At 31.3% G+C, this 21,751-nt stretch overlaps 2 protein-coding genes across 6 annotated transcripts; both read right to left on the bottom strand.

Annotated features, from left to right (window-relative positions):
* Positions 1–3,031: 3,031 nt before the first annotated feature.
* Positions 3,032–7,940, bottom strand: LOC103499485 (probable leucine-rich repeat receptor-like protein kinase At5g63930). The gene is made up of 3 exons (XM_008462501.3): positions 7,503–7,940; positions 4,040–7,032; positions 3,032–3,693 (listed from the first exon to the last, which is right to left on the bottom strand). The coding sequence occupies exons 2-3, from the start codon at positions 6,966–6,968 to the stop codon at positions 3,311–3,313; spliced, it is 3,312 nt and encodes a 1,103-aa protein (XP_008460723.2). The 5' UTR covers positions 6,969–7,032; positions 7,503–7,940; the 3' UTR covers positions 3,032–3,310.
* Positions 7,941–17,473: 9,533 nt separating this feature from the next.
* On the bottom strand, positions 17,474–20,331 carry LOC127149451 (toMV susceptible protein tm-1(GCR26)-like). 5 transcript variants are annotated; one of them, XR_007821055.1, is made up of 5 exons: positions 20,184–20,331; positions 19,991–20,094; positions 18,618–18,863; positions 18,380–18,527; positions 17,474–17,712 (listed from the first exon to the last, which is right to left on the bottom strand). XR_007821055.1 is itself a non-coding variant. In XM_051084955.1 (5 exons), exons 2-4 carry the CDS (start codon positions 20,061–20,063, stop codon positions 18,417–18,419), a joined length of 444 nt encoding a protein of 147 aa, XP_050940912.1. In that variant the 5' UTR covers positions 20,064–20,094; positions 20,184–20,331; the 3' UTR covers positions 17,474–17,712; positions 18,380–18,416. The 5 variants fall into 5 exon arrangements, 3 of the variants coding, with proteins under 3 accessions (XP_050940912.1, XP_050940911.1, XP_050940913.1); XR_007821054.1 differs by having other exon boundaries at positions 18,622–18,863; positions 19,977–20,094; positions 20,201–20,331; XM_051084955.1 differs by having other exon boundaries at positions 19,977–20,094.
* Positions 20,332–21,751: the final 1,420 nt, after the last annotated feature.

The raw sequence follows: 21,751 nt of genomic DNA, 5'->3' as shown, positions 1-21,751 counted from the left end.
TATTATGGTGGATTTGTAACTACACAATTACAACTACACGATTACACTTTTGGCTACACGATCGTTTAGATTTGGCTATCCAAACCTAAACGATTTTTTTCAAGATTATTTGGTTCACAATCGTTTAAATTTGGTTACCTAAATTTAAAGGATCGTGTACCAATATCTCAACGATTTTTTTTTTAAGATCCTTTTATATTTTGTTAGATTTGGTACACCAAATCTAAACCAATATCCAACGACTTTTATTTAGATCGTGTACCAATTTATATTTGGTACACGCTTGAACGATGAAAAATTTTAAAATAGATATAAAAGACAGAAAAATTGTAGAAAAAGAGAAAATAGACGATAGAAAAGAAAAGAAAAACTGTAGAAGAGAAGGAAGAAGATGGAAAGGAAGGGTTTCTGGAATATTAAAAAAAAATTGACCGGCTTTATGGACTTTTTTATTTTGTTACATAGATCGTAAAAATTTTGTTGTTTTGTTATATTTATAAAAATCTATCATAAATAAAAGTATAGCAATATTTTTAACAAAGTTTATTAGCAAACCAAGGACATGAATTTTGGAAGCGCTTCTCAAATTCTTCTCAACTTCTACGAAATCTTTATCCTTTGATTCTCTTTATCTAAGAAAGTTGAAATCTCGTGAATGGATGAGAACTGAATTCAAAGTTTAAATAGGAGGAAGCCAGAGAGGAATGCTCTGGAGTTCGCAATAATCAGCCTACTAAAGGCTTTTGGTGATTCATTCATGGTGGATAATGATCGGTTTTCATATGCTTAAGACAATGGTTGAATACAAAGAACCTTGTTCATGAGCTACTTACAAATCGCGATAAAGGATACCATTTTCTCATTCAAGAGCGGATACAAGAGCCGAAACTCTATAAAGAGATGACGCAACTTCAATGGCAGCAGATCGAATCGAAGGAACCTCTCTGAGTTTAGCTCCTTCTATCTTTGGAAGTCTGATCAATTCCTGAGAGCCTGCCTCTTCTTTGAAGAAGAAATCTCCTGAGAAAAGAGAAAGATAAGAGAGTGTGAACTCGCGAACAAGGCTCGATGAAATTGAGGAGAGAGTATCTCATTTGCCGACAACTAACCCCTTCTTTCTTGCTTCTCTCCAGGTTCCGCAAGAAAGAGATAAGGTCACAGGCTTTGGCGGGACGGATTAGTTGTCTTCTTACACGGTGGGCCTCTTTTCCATTTTTAGAATTGTTCTAAAAAGTGTAAATATTTTGCCGCTTTTTTATATTTTTGAAAAGACCATTTAAAACTATAGGTTATGTGAGAGATATTCATTTAAATATAACTTAAATAAAATATTAATTAAATATGATTTAATGAAGGGGTCTTTTCAAAAATATAAAAAAGTGACAAAGTATTTACACTGTATAGAATAATTCCGAAAATGAAAAAAGCTCAGAGGCTCACCGTGTAAAATACCAAAAATGCCCCGTCAACAATACGCGTAATATATTTGGTAACGTGATTTGGTACACGATCGTTTAGATTTGACTATTATTTGGTACACGATCATTTAGATTTGTTTTTTTAATTCTATCGTTTAATTTGGTTACACGATCGTTTAATTAATTGGGTTACACGATCGTCTAGATTTGTCTACATGATCGTTTAGATTTGGCTACCTCAAATATAAACCATTTTTTTTTTCAAAATTTGGTCTACGATCGTTTAGATTTGGCTACACAATCATTTAGATTTAGGATTCCAAATCTAAATGATTTTTTTTTCAAAATTTAATATAATTTTTTTTTTCAATATTCTTTATACACAATCTTTTAGTTTTGGTTACCTTAATTTAAATGTCTAACCAATTTTTTCAACATTCTTTATACACCCTCTTTTAGATTTGGTTGCTTAATCTAAAAAAGAAAAAGAAGAAAGACGATACAATGCATGCAGTGAATGAAAAAAGAAAAGGATAGACACACGTACCTAAAAAAAGAGAAAAACAAGGAAGGCGATGGAAAGAAATAGATTTGGGTACCCAAATCTAAAAACAAAAAATAGAAGAAATCGCACAAGAGTAGAAAAAGATGGAAGGACAAATCTGAAACATTTAAAAAATGGCTAAAACAAGCCTTGTTATACGGGCCATAAATATTTCAGTAGTTTGTTATATTTAAGAAAGTTTCCCTTTGATTAATTATTAATTAACTGATTTAATAATATTATTAATTTAATATTAAATTCATATGGAACGTGTGTATAAGTCATTTTGTAATTAAATTAATTAATATGGAACGTTTCCTTTTCTTCTTTGGAGTTATACGGTCAGAGAAGATAGAAGTCATTCTGTAACTTATGTTCTGGGTATTCTCTCCAAAAGTTTCCTTTTCAATTTTTTATTTCCATAAACCAAAATCCATTCTTAAAAAATAGAAATATTTCCAAGGGATGGTGCCTCAATTTAGAGTTTTAGTAGATTTAGAGTCGTTAACGACTAATTCTATGTTATCTAATATTCGGCATGCTTAGCCAAGTAAATTAATTTTTGCCAATATCCTAATATTTTTAGTTTCCTAAATTAATTTGAGTCATCATCTCTATCATCTCTATTATTTATTCAGCTGTACAGGATTCTTATTCCATAAACAAGATTTTAGAAAGCAAAGATACAACTTCGTGGACGAAATATAGACAGACTTGTGCACATTAAAGCAATTTTTAGGACTGTCAACACATGATTGACTGTGGCTTGATCTTGAAGAATAGCCTAACTAATGAACATTAATGGGTATAAAGAATATTCCAAGCATTTGAATCCTTTCCCTTTAAATTAATGTTTTATCATAATAGCATTACTTATTAACTCAGACTAGTTAGAATGAAGAATCAAAATTTATAATCCTCCACCTTCAAATATCTTCAAAAAGGATAGAGGAAAACATATTTTACATTAAAAATGCTTAATTTGACTCCTTTGTAACTGAACACTATACTATAGCTTCTTTTTCATCATCACTAGAAACCCTTTATTGAATAAACCTACCAGATTTGATTAGCAAAACAGATGGCTACAGATTATTATATTAATCATATGCAGCAAACTATACAAAGACTTTTATTAGATCCTATATAACAAATGCAAAATCTAAGCAATAGTTGGGTAACATGATCGTTACCCCATATACTATATACTCTGGAAATACTACATGCTATATATATTACATATAATATATATTTTCTATGGGTGAAATATACATATTACCACTTTTTATGTTAAAAAAATGCATGAACTATTCAGTTATCTGAAAACAAAGACCGCCAACCTGAAATTTCATGAGGTTGCATCGTCATTTGGAGCTAGATTATATGTTAAAGCTGGAATATGATCTTCATCTGGCTCGGTAGATTCTAAAAGCAAAGACACAACTTCCCGCATTGATGGACGATGAAATGGAGACAAACTTGTGCACATCAAAGCAATTTTTAGGACTGTCAGCATGTGATTGACCGTGGCTTGATCTTGAAGATTCAACCGCTGATCTAGCATTCCAGACGACATTGAATGGTCTCGCATATAGTTTTTGACCCATGTGACGAGATCACCTCCCTGATCAATTGGTTGTACCGGTGTTTTTCCAGTTAGCAGTTCGAGTAAAACCACCCCATAGCTGTATATGTCACATTTTTCTGTGACCTTCATCGTGTAAGCATATTCTGCAAGAAATTATGTGAGGGAAGATGTGAACTAGTGTAAAACCAAAAGAATTTTCCTTCAAAGATCCTATTGGAATGATAAGAACAGATACAGCATTGGCATTTAGAACATAGTAAATTTAGTATTTTATCAACATCTATAACCGAAATGAACAGAACTACATAATAAAGATCACAACTCAATTTTTCTTGGACAGGTTTTTCTAATGAAACGAAAAATGGACAGCTCAAATATTGAAAAAACTTCAACAAAAGAAACATTTAATTCCGAAAGAAATCATTGTTTCAACAGTTATTAATGAATTTGAAATGAAAAACTAAGATGATTAATAAGAGTTGGAATTACCAGGAGCAATGTATCCGTACGATCCTGCGACTGCTGACATTGATTTAGATTGAGGCATGTCCATTACTTTTGCTAAACCAAAATCTCCAACATGGGCCTCAAATTTATAATCGAGGAGAATGTTATTTGATTTGATATCACGGTGTATGATCCTTGGTTTGCAGCCGTGGTGTAGATAATCAAGTCCTTCTGCAGCTCCAATGGCAATCGTAAATCGAGTAGGCCATTCCAAGTTACACTCAGTCCCATGAAGCAACTCGCCCAGACTACCCCTTTCCATGTACTCATAGAGAAGTAGATTCGAACCTTGGTGATAGCAAAAGCCATATAGTTTAACAATATTGCGATGTCTGATCTTTCCTAGTGTCGAAATCTCAGCTCGAAAACTATTATCAATGTTGCTCCCTTCCCTGTTTGATGCTAACTTCTTGACAGCAATGATCTGTCCAGAACGCATCACAGCCTTGTATACAGTTCCACAAGCACCTTTTCCCACCACACAGCTCTCATGAAAACTATTTGTTGCTTCAATTAGATCTTGGAAAGTAAAACCTTCCTTAGGCGGGAAATAGATGTCTGAATCCAGAGACTGTGTTTCCTTGTTTTGCATCATTTTGGATGGACGTTTCATGCAATATAAGATTATTCCAATTAGAACAATAGAAACTCCACCTATAGCAGCAGCAATCCCAGTTATGATTCTACCTCGAGCCCCATTCATGCTCTTGAAAGATGGAATGGATGGAGAAGATGAATCTCCATTGCAATCTCCAAGAGGTCCACCACAGAGTCCCTTATTGCCAACGAAGCTACTAGGAGGCATGTTCTGAAACAAAGGTATTGAAGGGATTGGCCCCCGAAGATCATTGTATGAGAAGTTGCAGCTCATTAAACTCGAAAGATTAGCAAACGAGCTAGGTATTTCACCAGTCAAACTATTGTTATTCAGCAGGAGATATTCCAGTAGATTCAAATTTCCAAGCTCTAGTGGTATTGTCCCAGTTAGCATATTGAAACTGAGATTCAGAGATATTTGCAAGCTTTTTAGGGACCCCAATTCCGAAGGAATGCTACCAGAGAATGAATTGCCACCCATTTGCAATTCTGTCAAATGAGAGAGGTTTTTCAGTTCTCTGGGTATGCTTCCTGAAAAATTATTATCTGAAACTCTAAGAATTTCCAATTGTAAGAGAGATCCAATCTCTTTTGGCAAAGTATTTTCAAAGAAGTTGTTACTCAGATCAAGCCGTTGGAGAACCTTGCAATTGACTATTTCAGGTGGAATCGGCCCGGTAAAAAGATTTGATGAAACGTTGAAAGTTGCTAGCTTTACAAGGTTTCCTATCTCCTTTGGCAAATGAGACGTAAAGTAATTGTTTGCAATATGCAACCTTTGCAACTTTTGGCAATTTCGAATTTCTGGAGGAAGCGGACCACTGAATCTATTCTGGTCCAAGTCAATGGCAGTAAGGTTCACCAAGTTACAAAATGCTGATGGAAAGCCGCCAGTGAACCTGTTCCCAACTAAACGAACTTGCAACAATGATTTGCAGTTCAAGATCCCGGTAGGTATATTTCCATAAAGTTTATTGGACTCCAAGTTCAAGATGATCAGATTAGAATGACGACATAGATGGGGGGGTATTCGTCCCGTCAAGAGGTTATCTGAAAAGTCGACTACCCAAAGGGAACTATTACGTCCAAGTCCTTGAGGAATGCTACCAGTCAAACTGTTGTCGAAAAGCTGCAATTGACTCAATGAAGGCATATACTGAAACCCAAAAGGAACAGGGCCTGTGAGGTTGTTAATCGAAAGATCAAGCTTAGTTAAGCTACTCAAGCCACTAAGTTCATTTGGTATAATCCCAGTCAGCTGATTTTGAAATAGGTAGAGTAATTGGAGACCTTCTATGTTACTCAACTCTTTAGGTATCTCACCAGTCAAATAGTTCTCGGAGAAGTCTACCTCTATCGCCAGAGAAAGGTTCCCGAGCTCTGCAGGAATGGTTCCATTCAATGCATTTCTGTATATATACAACTTCATCAAAGAGATTAGATTCCCAAATTCCTTAGGTATGGGTCCACCAAGATTGTTTTGATACAAAGCCAAAATAGTTAGACTTGTACAATTCCCAAGCTCTATTGGAAGAATGCCAGAAATTTGGTTCTCCCAAAGAATCAATTCAGTCAAGTTTTTAAGCATGCCAAGCTCCTTTGGTAAATCCCCTTCTAACTGGTTTTGAGCAAGGCCAAGTGTTTCCAAGTTCTCACACTGACCTATTTCAGCCGGTAAGCTTCCTGAAATCGCATTTTGTCCTGCTCTAAATATTCTCAAGCTCTTTAGTTTTCCAAAAGAACGAGGCAACGGACCCGTGATATTGTTGGTATATGCAACTAATTCAACCAAGGATTTCAAGTTCCCAATTTCTTCAGGAAAAGAACCATGGATTCCATTATTACATATATTCAACTTCACCAAAGAGGTCAGCCTTCCCAATTCAGATGGAAGTTCACCATTAAACTTATTGTTGTTCAGAATGAGATATTCCAACTTGATACAATCGCTGATCTCTTTCGGTATACTTCCGGTGAATTCATTGAAGGAAACATTGAGATAAGTCAGGTGGATCAACTTACCAATGCTTGAGCTTAAGGAACCAGAAAGATTCTTTAAGCTCAAGTCAAGAGAATAGATCACTGGTTCCTCACTAGAAGTACAGTGGACACCAGTCCATCCACACGGTGTCTTATCACTTGAATCCCAATTTCTCAAATTACCAAATGGATCAGAAAAATTATTTTTCAACTCCAACAGAAAATGCCCTTCTTGATTCAACCCATGTGAAATATTAAACAGACAAGCCAGTAGTAGCAAAACCCCAACAAGTTTTGCACTCGAAACCGACCCGGAATCGAAATAATACAACATCTTAACAATCAACCATCTGTTCAACAAGAGCTACAACATGATTTGATAACAACAGTTCACTAACCTGCAAAGGATTAAAATAAGAAACAATAGTACAATGTTGACAAAGGAAAGCATCAAATCAAAGTTCTTCAAATAATTCTAGATTGTAGAAAGAGAATGGAATTTGATGAAAAAGGAAAAATAAATCCAAACAAGACAGCATAAAAAAAAGAAAAAACTAAAATTTGTATGTGACCAAGAAATTGGAAAGTCCTTCAAACCAAGTTAAAATCCAATAAGAGAACGGAATTTAAAGAAAAAAGAACAAACAGAAAATTCCCCAGTTTGTATGTAGAGAATGAAAAAGAATCCAAATATAGATTCCCAAGAAACAAACAAACATCAAGTGTCTTATTCATCAGGACCCATTAAATTTTTTGTCAATATCTAGAGAATAAACTGCAGCTACCAGCAAAAATACATTAACATCAATAATAAAAAAAAATTAAAAAAAAAATCTCAAAAGCCATAGGAAAAAAAAATAAAAAGTACCTCTCAAAAATCATTATCAGTGGCCATAAATGAAGCAATAAAAGCATCAAGTCCAACACTTCCTCTGTTATAATCTGAAGATGAAAAGGTCAAAAGAAAGAAGCCCATGATCAGAGGCAAAAACTTTCAGCTGATCTTACGTTAATGGAGGGATTCTCGAATGGAAAGCAAGATTTGGAAAGAGAGTAATTGAATTTTTCGATTCAAATGCCTTTATTTGCGGCTTTTCTTGAACCCCAAAAGCTCAAAAAATCAATACAATACAAAGAATCACTGAAAAAGAAAAACCCATCAAAGATTTTTAATGAGAATGTAAAAGAAGAAGAAGGGTATGATTTAAAGAGCTTATTTAGACTGATTTTTGAAGAAATGGTGCTTCCGTTTCATAAATCTCCGTGGAGTATGATGGAGGCCTCATTCTGCGGTGTCATTCATTAGCAAGCAAACTATGTGACTTTTTTTTTTTTCTAATAAATAGTCACCAACCCAACTTGCATTACTAAATTCAACCCCCCCTTTATCAAATTAAATAATACTAATAGTAATCTCTATGTTTTTGTAATTATACCTTATCATCACTTTTGTTTTAATAAGATATTTAATCATGTTTTTAGAAAATGGTTTATGGATTAGATTTAGAATTAAATTTCTATATTTCATTTAAATCCTTACTTTTTGATTTTGGTGTCTAAAAAACCTGTAAATTTTATAAAATATAAATTGGTCAGTAATCTATTTAACAAAGAATTTAAAGTTTATAGAAACATATTGTTGTTCTCTAAATTCAAAGGGAACAAAGCACCTGACCCCTACCAGTGACACAAACTTAGTTCTGAGGGAGAAAAATATGACCAGCAAAAGGGAAAATCTACTAGTTCAAGAAGTGAGAAAGTCAATATAGTGAATTATAATGATGTACTTATAGAAAATGTTTACATAGGTCTTCTCCTCCTAATAACGTAATTAAATTTTATGTCAAATTCTTTGGCTATGAGGTATGCCTATGCACAGATTAAGCTCCTCAGCCTCGATTGAAGTCGGCTTTAGCCTTCAAAGTCAAGGCCAACAAAAAAATTGTGCCAAGTCCCCAATCTCCCACCCTTAAATTGCCAGGACTCTTATCTTGGTTATTATCTCATTTTCATTTGCCTTTATTGATTGGATTTATTTTTTCTTTTGACCAAAGTCATTCAAAAGTACAAAATAGATCTTAGATTTGGGCATATAGATTTGAAGAGTTAAGAATCACACCTGAAGAAATAAAATGAAAAGTTATTTATTAGGTGTAAAATAAAAAAGTCAAGGATGAAAGTTATACAAACATAACAATTTGAGGATGAATATTGTAATTTTATCTCATTTTAAATTTTATGTAATGGTTTAGGTTTCATTTGATAAATATTTTATTTTTTATTTTTATATTTTAGAAAATAAGTTTGTAAACTGGAATCCCACTTCAACTCGTAAGTTTCAATCGGAAGACAAAAGCACTATAAAGCACTATGGGTTTTTTTATCTCAATCAATCAAGTTGGGAAAACTCTAAACACTAGTTTTCAAAAACTTGATTTTCTTCTTCTTCTTTTTTTTTATTAAATTTAATCTCTTGCATTATTAAACAAATTAAAAGGTAAAAATGTATATAATTTTTTTTTAAAGACATAAATATATTAAACAACAACAAAAAGATCTCCCGAGGAGGGAACTATCTTAAACACAAACAACCAACAAAAATAACAAAAGAAACCAAGAAAACAATCGACACCCAATAGAACTTAAGCTATGTTTAGATTGGTTTTTGAAATATTTAATTTTTAAAATAATTCATTTTAAGATAAATTGAGGTGTTTCACGTTCATTTAAAATAATTTTTGAAAAAATGAGATTATGAAATAAATCATTTTAGAGTAAACACATGCAGCCAAATTTTAGAATAAATTTCTATTTTATGTTTAATGAGAAATCCCTTCCGAATATCTATTTTTCTTCCTTTATTTTTTCTATTCCTTTTTACTATCTATTTTTTTACTCCGGTCCTTTTGTTTTTTTTTCTATTTTTAAATACTTTGAATATTTTTTTCCAATATATATGAACACACATTTAAATATAGAGATTAGCAAATGTTTTTCTTCTAGTCAAATTTATTTCGACTTAACATCTGTGAAAGAAATCATGGGGACATCAATGAAGAAAATGATCGTTCGATTCATGAAATAAAGATGAATGAAGAATATGATCGAATTGCACATCTTTTTGTCTAATTGATATTATATTGTCTCGAAAAAAAATTATTTATCTTATTTATATTTTGTTGATGGAAATCAATTTTTTTTATGATTATATATTTACATTTTAAGATATTTGTGCTTTTAAAATTGAATTTAAAAAAAATAATACAAAAAAATGAAATTAATGTTTAGTTTCAAGTAACTAAAAAATTAATAATTTTAAGATAACGTATAATTAATTTTAAAATATATTTATGAAAAAAATTCAAAATGTGTGTATTTTTTTTATGAAATTTGTTCATAAATATAAACCAAAGCAAACACAATTTTATATATAAACATTTATAAAGAGGTCAAACCAAACATGGGAGTATTTAGATTTCAAACTCATTTTACAAAAAAATATTTTTTTTAATACTCTATTCTTAAAAAGATATTTTTCTTTTCATAGGCAATCCAAACGGACCCTTAGAGAACAAAGAAAAACAAAATACGGTAGATGCCCAAAACTCGTAATATAGCAGCACTAGCTATATATGTTACATTTGTACTTTTTCTTTAATGTTGTTATATATATTAATATTTTAAATTTATTTTTTATATTTATCGAATTTTCCTTTTGATAAATTTACATAAATATAATAAAAGTGTTAAATATTTACGACCCGTATAACAATTTAAGAAAAATTCATCAAGCCAATTACTTTTTCATAAATTTCATATTTGTCCTTATTGAATTTTGATTATTGTGAGACGATTTTTTAGTTCTTTTTCTTCTCTCCTTTGCGATTTATTATTCTCTTCTTCGTATTATTAATTTTTTCATATTATTACTTCTTGTTTCTTCATATTTACCCTTCTTATTTGCAATTTCTTCATTTCTTCTTCTAGAATTTATTCATTCATCTTCATCTCTCATTTTCTTTTTTTTTTCTTCTTGGTTCAAGTTCTAAACGATGGTGTACTAATATTTAAACAATCAGTTGTCTACTTCAGATAAACAGAGATAGACCACTATCTAATAGATCATTTAGTTTTTGTACAAGATCATTTAAACATGGTACAAAATCATTTTGACTAAGCAAAATAGTAAATTGGGTACAAGATCATTTAGACCGGGTACAAAAGCGTTTTTTCACGCGTGTGTGATCGATTAATTACAAGAGTATTTTTGTTATTTCATGCAGTGAGTTTTTTTCTTTTCTAAAATTGTTTTATATGGTGTAAATATTTTTACACTTTGTTCTATTTTTTAAAATTATATTATATATATATATATATATATTATTTGATAAAGGAGAAAAAGAAATATATATTTTAATTATATAATTAGACATCATATAATATTGCGCGCCAGCATTGCAGCTCGTAATGACGATTTTATTACCAAAAATCCATTTCTCAGTGTATAATAGAATCCAATTTTATAGCAAAAGTTGAAACTTTTAATTTTTAAATGACAAATTTTGACAGGTTAAATGTTTGTATTCAACTAAAGTATATATATTTCCAATTTTATCACAAGTACATTTACTTTTTTCCTCATTATTTTATGAAAACTAATTATAAAATTTTATATATTAATATAAATACTAATAAATAACATACAAGTTTTTTCTTTTATTCTAACTACACTCACCACAAGGCATTAGAATCAAACTTCTCCATTGTAAGCACATATCTTATTCTAGTTGAACTAAAACTCACTTGAAACAAGATTCAAGATTTTAGTTGTATATTAATACTTATTTGATCTAAAAATACTTCAATAAAATTTGACTTAAACAAATATTATTTAGTCGTTTTCCAAACCTCTCGATTCTAACAATTATCGGAAAGATTGAATTGAGACTCTTTTTCCAAATAACACGTTTTTTTTTTTTTTTTGTCTATTTTGATGTATAACCCTAAACTTAATATTAAGAATGTTTTAGTTTGTATAGAATATTGATATTTCATTGACAATAATTAAATATTATAGTCCTATATATAACCATATTAAAAGACACAAAAAGAAAAAATATATAAGAATAATATTTTAAAAAAAAAAATCTCTAATTATGTCAATAAAGAAAAGGGTGTACTCTCGATGTTAATTACAAAAAGATAATTTGGGGACATGTTAACTAGCATATGATCATATGCTTTGGTTATGAGAGGAAGCTTCTTCAATATAATGTATCCCTTTGCTCTCTCTCATCTATGATTATAATTATTTCATTCATTTTTTTTTCCAATAATCTATATTCTCCCTAAATAGAAAAAAATGTAATCGTTAAATCACCGATCAACCCCAAAAAAAATGAAGTTAGGTAGATTATGATAAATTTAACACAATACCAATATTGCAAAACCTTCACAATTTGTCTTCTTTAAGTTAAGAATATCTTTAAAATAGTTAAGCAGTAGGTTGAAAAGACCAAAAAAAAAAAAAAAAAAAGTTGATCTGAAAAATTTATATCCTCCTCTCAAGAGTGACAATAAGAAATAAATAAATCCATATATAAAGTTAAATTCAAAAGAATTATGATCTCCATCTAGATTTTCAAGTGTTTATACATTGAATTCATTAAAGCAAAAAAGATGAAGGAGAATATCAAATTACTCACAAAACGTGAATAAAAAAAATTATTATATAAATATATCAACCATGAACCATCCAAACATTACACAACGATTTAAGACATATATGATCAAGGGAGAGATTGGAGTGAATTATATATGTGTGTGTGTGTGGAATGTGGGTGCATGTGAGGGTGGTGGGGGAAGAGATGTTTTTGAGTTGAGCAACATGAATGAAGGAGAGTTTTGAGAGGAGAATGGAAGTGACAAGAAGATTGGACCATAAATGTGGGCCCAAGAGGATCACAAAAATGGGCCCCTACAGAATTGGTGGTGGACCCACCCAAAACCCACTAAATGATAAAGATATGTTATATTTTTTATTTTTATTTTAATTTGTTCCAAAAATAGAAAAGAGAAAGGGAAAAAAAGAATCACACGGCTGATATTTGCTTAGAGTCTAACAACCAATCATTCGTCGTTGGAACGAATATGATAGGAGCTGAGAACTGCCACTGCACTTCCATGGACCCACTATAATTATTGCTTTCTAGTTATACCTAAAATATTTCTATGTTTAGTCGACTCGTTCCCGATTCAACTAATCTCGTGAAACAACCAATCTAATCTTGTAACATTTAGATGCGAAAGAATGAATGGTGTAATTATAATTAAACAACAATAAATATATTATATTATCTTTTATCATATCCAATATAATTTGTTTAAATTTTGTCGCTTAAAGTTAGTATTTAATATTTATCGAAATTAGTTATAATAATAAGAATTGTAAAACTCGAGTTTAAAAAAAGTATAGATCTAAATCAAGATTACATTTGATTGGGAGGTACCTTGTGATATAAAAACATGGTTAAAAATGATTTAAAAGAATTAATAACTACTACGTATACCAACAAAACACATTTCTGTCTAAATGAGTTTAGTTCAATACTAATTGATATGATATTTATCCTAAAAATTTGGTATTGAATCACTGCTTTTAGGTAAATAAAAGAAAATACATATTTCTTTTTTATGGCTAAATCAAAGGTGCATAAAGCATGAAAACAAAAACGATAAGGTTGGGCGTAAGTTTTAATGCAAGAAAATATATGTAAATATGTTCCACAATATTTATAGTAAAATGGTATCATATAAAACTCCAAGCTCCGTAGAGTTACCGTAGTAGCAGCTTGGAAGATAATACCATAAAATAAAATAATTAATAATTAATAATTAATAATTGATCATTAATTGTTTGATGAACAAATGTTTTATACTAATTATTTAAATAACATTTATATCAACAGACTTTTATGGCTTGGTTTTTACATTTCTTAACTACTTAATAGTTTTGGTTTTTTTACGTATACTATATAAAGACAATAAAATTGTGAGGGGATTCGAGCCCTCTGAATCTATATTAAATCTACTGGTTCTTACACGTTAATATCAAACTCGCCAAAAATGAAAATTCTAAATACAAATTAATATCATGCCAAACCGACAATAATAATAATAATCTCACTGAAAAAAATATTTTTAAATATAACAAAATGAACTAAAATGTAAAATATATTAAAGTTTTATATCTATTATTGATAGACAGATATTGATGAATTTCTATGAGTGATATTGATAGATAATGATAACGATAATGATAGAAATATATAAACGTGTATCAAAAAATAAAATTTTTTGTATTTTTAAATAAATTTAAAAAAATTTGTCATTTATATTATTTTTTTAGAAAAAAAAACACCAGCAACGATAATATTTATTTATAAAAACTATTGGAGAGCATGTAAGGCCAACATGAGGGTCTCTAAAAAACGAATAAAACAAGTAACAAACATGAGACTTCCAGTCTGAACGCAAGAATTTTCCTTTCTAAATAATTTAATTTGACTTTTTCAACCCACTTACTATAGTTTCCTTTTTTTTTTTTTTTTTTTTCCATTCATTATTTTCTTAGTTGGAATTTGAGGGAGATTTTCTTTCTCTTGTTTTGCTGAAACAATAAGAGAGGTGGGATCCAACATGAGATTTCGAAATTTTAATAGTACGATATTGTGAAACCCCATTTATACTGCTTCAGTTATTATTTTGTTGTTATTATTATTATTATTTAAGAAAAATATTTAAAATTTTACCTTTTAAGTGTGTCGCACAGTATTGATTTTATTATCAACTTTCACTCTTTATCAAAATGGATTTTATACTTTAGTTAAATAATTACAAAGGATTCAACTTTTTTTTTTATTCACTTACTAATTTTCACAAGGAGCTATGTAGTGATCTTTATTGTTTTGGATCAAGCATCGAAAAGATTAAGAGACGTCACGATCCTCTTTTTACCAGTTAATCAAATACTCCCTTTAGTCTAAATTGATTCTAGGATGAATGTTTTAATTTATCTAGTATCTAAATTGAACATACTAATTTATATCAATGTCAACAAATTAAGTATTGAATAATAATGATTAAAGTTTGTGAGGCCTTATTTCAAGTCTCAAAGTTAGCACTTAAAAGAGAACAACTTATCTTCTTTCCCTAAAGGTGGAGAAGAGTAAATTCCTTTTTGTGATGCTAGGGTTTAGAGTTTAAAGTTTTCCTAAAGGTAAGGAAGAGTGAATTCCTTTTTGTAATGCTATGTTTTCAATTCCCCAGTACTCGGTATTATTCCCAAGATGGTAGGTTGATCAAGCGAATTTTTCACCCAAATCTGGATCAAATAACTTACTGAACTATATATGCATAAGTACTAGTCTTGGTGGCAAGACAAGGTCGAACTTGAGAGCACACATGAATTTCTCAAACAAAAGGTTTCCAATGTCCAGAGATAAGTGAAGGGGGAATTTTGATGATTTCAATCGACAATAAAAAAAAATAGAAAGAGAAGTAAATTTAACTGAATTTAATATTAAAATAATTTACCTTCGGTTAAACAGAAGAGAATTTCATATTCAGTATATTCGATCACAAGTTCATAATTACTAAATTTCTAGGTTGCTTTCACCAAACCAAATCAATTGAAAAAGCCAATAAATTTGTCCTAAGTAACTAATTGATATCAATGAACAAATGAGAAACATACTAAATGAATATCAATTGCATTTAAGGTCTAGAGCTCATTAGATATAATAATTAGTTTCCAATCGCTAAGCTAACTATTCATGGAAAATTCAATTCTAGGTAGCTTGATCAATGCCCCTATTCAATTAAATAGGAGGTAACCTTAACTTCTTGCTTCAACAAAGTTGTAATCAAGCAATCTCCGAGTGTGAAAAACAAAGATATAAATTCATACAAAACATAATTGAATTAACAACTAGGAAAGTCTAATTAAAAAAATCACAAATATATTAAAATATGTGAAATCTTCAACAACCTAAGTTAGTGTCTCATCCACATGTCATATGATGAGAAAGAGTTAGAAGACATAAAGCTTAGAAAGTTAAGAGAAGAAATGCTATGGCTGCTGGAAATCAAAGGTGGTTAGCCTAGGCGACAAAAATATCTTTTATAAAATCATTGTGGTGCGCAATGCTGATAGAAAATTAAACATGCGTGCAAACAACTCCAAAGCGTCGCCCCCGCTGTACGTTTCCTCAGAATCTGAGCTTACTGCCTTATGGTGCCTCACATGGCGATATAGGGCACCACAATTCTGCAAGGCAAAGACCAATTTTGCCTCTTTTCTTCATGCTTTTGCTTTGGTTGATGCCTCTTGACAATTTTAGCCCCAAAAACGATATGAATATTAGAACAACCCCAAATTAAGAGAGAATAAATAGTACATTTTTGGTGTATAATAAGTCTATTAAGTCAACATCGTATAAAAATTGTAGAAATAACCCTCATAAGCAAGAGGTTCATACTTAGTGAGATAATATTATTATTATTTTAAGAAAAATATTTAAATTTTACGCTCAAACTTGTGAGATAGTATCAATTTTTTCTATCAACTTTCACTTTGATAAAAATGGATTAGACTTTAGTTAAATAATTACAAATGGATTTAATTTTCATTTATTCACTCACTAATTTTCATAAAAAACTTTGTAATAATTAATCTTTATTGTTTTGAATCTGGCATTGCAAAGATTAGGAGACATCACATGCTTTTGACAAATTAATTAATACTCCTTTGATTGCTGATTGCATTTATCTAATATTCCTAAACACACTAATTTCTATCGATGTCAACAAATTGACTACTGAATAATGATAATCAATGAAGAAGAATAATTGTTAAAGTCTCCATTTAAGGAAATAACCTATCTACATTTTTAGAAATGGGAGAAGCAAATTCCTTCTTATGATGCTATCAATGTAACGATTCAACTCTTTATACTAAGCTCTTTATTACTACTTAAAAAAAAAAAAATTCTTAAATTAAATTAGAAGGTAAAACAAAAGTTCATGATCAAAACTTCAAATACGCATTTAAAATCATAAATAAATAGAAATAAATCTCCAAATAACAAAATCCTAGTTCGGGCCCTATCTAGTTTTAAAGAGTAATAATAGAAGTACCAGAAATACTAAAATCAACTTAAATCATAATGGCAGGAGCAAAACGTTCTCTATGGCATGTCACGGTCACTTCTTATCATTCACCAGCTTTCCTCTGCTCTTACCTCTACCTCTGCTTGAAAAATTAAACATAAGAAAGCACTAGAAGAATTTTGGCCTTTAATGTCGGTTTTAAACCGACATTAAAGGCCTTTAATGTCACTTGGCAACCGACATCTTTGTGAGCGTTATTAAAGGCCTTTAATGTCGGTTGGGCTTTAATGTCGGTTTAAAAACGACATTAAAGGCCTCTTTAATGTCGGTTTAAAAACGACATTAAAAGCCTTTAATATCAGTTTTCAACCGACATCTTTGATGGTGTTATTGAAGCCCTTTAATGTCGGTTGGGCTTTAATGTCGGTTTAAAAACGACATTAAAACCCTCTTTAATGTCGATTTGTCAGTTTTCAACCGACACCTTTGATAGTGTTATTGAAGCCCTTTAATGTCGGTTGAACTCTGATATGTCGATTTACAACCGACATTAAAGCCTAGTTTTTTTATTCATTTTTACAAATTTATTTTTATTTAATTGTTACATTATTGTCCTATAGACCGACATTTGGTCAATGTAGATAAATATGTTTTTCACACGTCAACAAATCAATGAAATTCATATTATGTTAGAAACTATAACATTTGTCTTTTACATTTGAATACACAAAATAAAATATTAATATTATGTTTATATATACATTCTACAATAGTACATGAAAAAAGATTCTAATACAAGAATTAAATAATTAAAAATCCTAAATGCCTTCTCAGTCTTCAATTTTCAACGGTCGCTTGGCCATTTCTACACAATCGCTTAGCTTTCAACCCAATATCACTTCAATTATCTACAAACAATATCCAAATAAACCATTTATATGAATAACAAAGCTGTTTGAAGTATTGAAATTGCAGAGAAGGATGAAAAGTTCTTAAGATTTTATATCCACACCCCAATCCATATATATATTTATATGACACAAGTTTTATATTCATCAGGATTAAGAATGCAAAACCAAAGAAAACAGTAACATATGATATGACATCTAATGTAAAAAAAATATAGACAACATTCAGAATACCGCTCTGTTCTTGGGTCCAAAAGAGTTTAAAATATTCAGGAAATTAAGACGAGTACACTTCAAATGTACAAACTAGACAAATCAAAGAGGTTAACATCTCTCACTCAGGTTAGCTGGAGACTTCCCAAATAATCTACTGATATACCTAATTCTCTACATTCAAGATCTCTACTTCCACTGGGTCTATCACAATGCTTGTCTAGAAAAATCATTTTAAGTCATTTTCGATGTCCAAGAAATTCCTACTTTATCGATAAACAGATTTCACTTCTAGGAAACACAACATTACTTCCAATGTTCATACATACAGAACTATATTTATACAATTTATTCTTCAAAATTGTATGCTTGCAAAGCGTCGATCCAAAATTTGTAGATACAATTCCTAGAATTAACTTTGTGAATCAGCAGGTACATAGAAGATAGAACTTACAGGCAATACTTCATTGGCCATTTCAAGCACTATGGCATTAGCATCGGCAAAAGGCAGCAAACCTGCTAAAGAACCCCTTCCAGCCATGCGAAACCACCCCGAACTCAGCGAACTCAGGATCATTAATATGATAAGGATATACCTTCACCTGTATCATAAAGAGGTTTAAGCTTTACAACACAAAGATGGGGATCAGTCAACAAAGAGAAGAACTCGATAATAATAACTTTACGAGTACCTGCCTATCATTATTTAACTGAATTGCTTTCTGTAGTTCCTCTATAAGAGTAGCAGTAGCCTCAGGATCATAAAATGACTTCGCTGGTGCATCCAGAGCAGATACACCATTCCGTGGCAGGCAAACACGAACCTTCGCTGATGAATTGTTGATCTTATCAGCTATAAAATGAGCAACTTTTCTGTTCTCCAAACTGTCGATCCCAATCTGATGACTGGTAGAAACATCAACAATCGTAACTTCAACCTGTCATTTCCGTAACCACACACAGCGAATACAAACAAAACGAAGAGAATCATTAATCAACAACAAAGATCCTGTTTACAGCCAGATAAAGTGAGAATGATACAAATTTGAAGATCGAATTAACATCGTTTAGCTATAGCTCCGATAGTTCAAATAATCAAAGTTAAAACCACAATTCCAACCCGGTACAAGGAAATGCAACATAAAATTTCATTATCCAATTTAAGTGAGGGCGACAATGACAACCCTCTTGTACCCACGCCATCATTAGAAAGTCTTAAAATCTTTCCCCTCTTAGGAGGATAGGATAACACTAATAAAGTAGACTTCAATCAACTTTTCTTTTTCTTTCAAGCTGTGTTTGATACCTACTTTGTTAGCAAAACATTCTGACAAACAGTTTAATTGAAAACAATATAAATGAAAAATATCAAACGTCCTTGGAATATTCCCAAACAAGCATATGACCTCTTTCGCATATCCTAAATTAGGCTTAGGTACCCTTCTAAAACGTTTTTCCTCGCCGGTTACATTCCCCTTTCATACTCTCCCCATTAATTTCAAAGAATAGAGGTTGAGAAATATTTTAAACGCTTCCATTTTCCATTGCCTTTTTCAAACTCTTAAAAAAAAGAAAAAAGGAAGAAGAGAACATGGCACAAAAAGTAGTTTTGTTAAATAAAATAAATTGCTAAAGAAAACAAAAAGTGCTTTTAAACTGCAGATCACACAGATTACTCAACTCAGCAAGTCCAGTCCAATTATGATGATATTGAGAGATGAAATTTATAAATTTGGGATCCAAATAAGAGTAAAAAAGATTGAATTCTTCTATGTAAGAGAATTCAATTTAAAATCCAGTATAGGAAGGGGAACCCCATTCATTTGATTCATCAAATTGTTACTAATTCTTTCTTAAATCTCTTTTCCTAAAGGCTCAAACTCAAACTGAAATTTAAGCAAATCCAGTCATTCATTCATGCGTAAAATGCAAATCAAGAAGACTGTTTCTTTTTCTCCAACGGATAATACTACTACACCTAGAAAAATAATAAAAAACAAAAAACAAAAGGTGGAAAAAAAGGGGAAAATTTTCTTCTAATGAAACTCCACCTCTTCTCCCTTACAGTTCATCATGTTTGTCGTCTTCTTCCTCGTCCTTTTTGTCCAAATCTGCCTCTGCATCGGAGTCATCTGCATCGTCTGATTTGTCTTCGTCTTCGTCCTCAACCTAGTAGAAAGAAAGAAAGCATCATCAGAATATTATAAAACTGCGAAGAAATCATCATTCTCAAAAGCTGGTTCAAAAGAAGGTGATACAGCTGGTTCAAAAGTACGTGGTTCCAAGATCGATTCCGATCGCCGGACCTTCTCCTTTACCGGCCATAGTAAATCTTCAAATCGTTGATGGAAAAAAGAATCTACGATGATAGGAAATGAAAGCAAGAAATTTTGATTAGGGTTAGAAGATTTCAAAGGAGGAAGAAGAGAGGAGGAGAATTTATATAGAAACTTTTAAGGAAAAAAAAAAAGGTAAAGTAAGAGAGAGAAAACTTGATTTTTTACCAAATTAAAAAAAAATAAAAAATTACAAAGGGGCTTTAATGTCGGTTTTTAAAAGGTGGTCGTTTAATGTCGGTTTTAAACCGACATTAAAGCTCCTTCTTTAATGTCGGTTTAAAACCGACATTAAACGTCCGCCTTTTGAAAACCGACATTAAAGCCCATTTTTCATTTTTTCCACCCGACATTAAAGGCCAGATTTGTTGTAGTGAAGTGAGTATAAAAATATACTCAGTAAGGGACCTACTACTAGTCCTGCTAGGTAGTTGTTAACTTCCTATTAGAGTCATGTAAAGTGGTACCCCTAACTGGCAGGTTCTCGAACACGTGCAATCTGTGATCCCGTAGGAACATTTCTGGTCTTCGATGAACCCAAGGGAACACCTAGGACAAAACTGGTTTTTAATGAATCTTGAAAGAAACACTCAGACAATAGGGTTGTGAGTGACCCGATTGAACCACTCGTAAACATATCATCTCATACTGGAATGGTGATCCCGTCAAACTACACAGTCATAAAAAGGTGTGATCCTGAGAGATAGCCATATGGGTACGACTCTAATAGAAAAAGCTAATCGTACACCCTATCCATTACATGTAGCATAGCATAACATCATCATAAACATGACATGAATATTAATCGAAACATTCTTAATCATGAGATTAATATTTCATGCATAAGCATCATCATCAATTATCATCTTCATAAACATAACTCAATTGGATCTATCAGTCATCATAACCTAGACTAGTCATGATTAGCAATCATCATAAACATCAACACATTATGCATATTAGCTACATCAGTGCATAATGAAAAAGTTACATGCAAGCTCTGACTTCAATTTGTAGGTCTAGTAGGAGAATCTCTTACAAAGATTAACTCAATTCACAGAAATACCCTCCTGACAGCAAAGTCAAGCTTCCCAAGAAAAAAACCCTAAACATTAAGGGTAAAATACTAAGAAAATAAATTAAATGGTTGCTTAAAGACCTAAAAGTTCAAGTATTTGAACTTACCCAAAGTTGAGGTCGAATTCGACTTGTCCTTGGTTAGGAAAACCATAACTCAAATTTCCAGATAAAATCTAGCTAAATAATCAAAAATTAAATTAATTAGGGTCCAAAATTTATCCTTATTGGCATTAACCAAAACCCAATCAACTTACCAAAATTTACCAAAATAGGTAGGCAAAAGGGCCAAAAAATAAGCTTGGTGGCTTAAAATGGCTTGGCTAGGAGAAATTGGCTAGGCGACTCGGCTGAAGGAGGGAATCGACTTGGGTAAGGCACGGCTCGGCTCGACGCGAAGAACGACTCGAATA

This window comes from Cucumis melo, chromosome 5, assembly GCF_025177605.1.
Source record: "Cucumis melo cultivar AY chromosome 5, USDA_Cmelo_AY_1.0, whole genome shotgun sequence".
Classification (NCBI taxonomy): Eukaryota; Viridiplantae; Streptophyta; class Magnoliopsida; order Cucurbitales; family Cucurbitaceae; genus Cucumis; species Cucumis melo.
This window is presented reverse-complemented; position numbering and strand designations above follow the sequence as displayed.

Coding starts and splice junctions, on each gene's coding strand:
- LOC127149451 (XM_051084954.1), bottom strand. CDS start 20,250: ATGGCCGGTAAAGGAGAAGGTCCGGCGATCGGAATCGATCTTGGAACC. Junction 20,095..20,200: donor GGAATCGATCTTGGAACCAC/GTACTTTTGAAC, acceptor TCTTTCTACTAG/GTTGAGGACGAAGACGAAGA. Junction 18,864..19,976: donor TGAACTGTAAGGGAGAAGAG/GTGGAGTTTCAT, acceptor CGGAAATGACAG/GTTGAAGTTACGATTGTTGA.
- LOC103499485 (XM_008462501.3), bottom strand. CDS start 6,968: ATGTTGTATTATTTCGATTCCGGGTCGGTTTCGAGTGCAAAACTTGTT. Junction 3,694..4,039: donor GTACGGATACATTGCTCCTG/GTAATTCCAACT, acceptor AATTTCTTGCAG/AATATGCTTACACGATGAAG.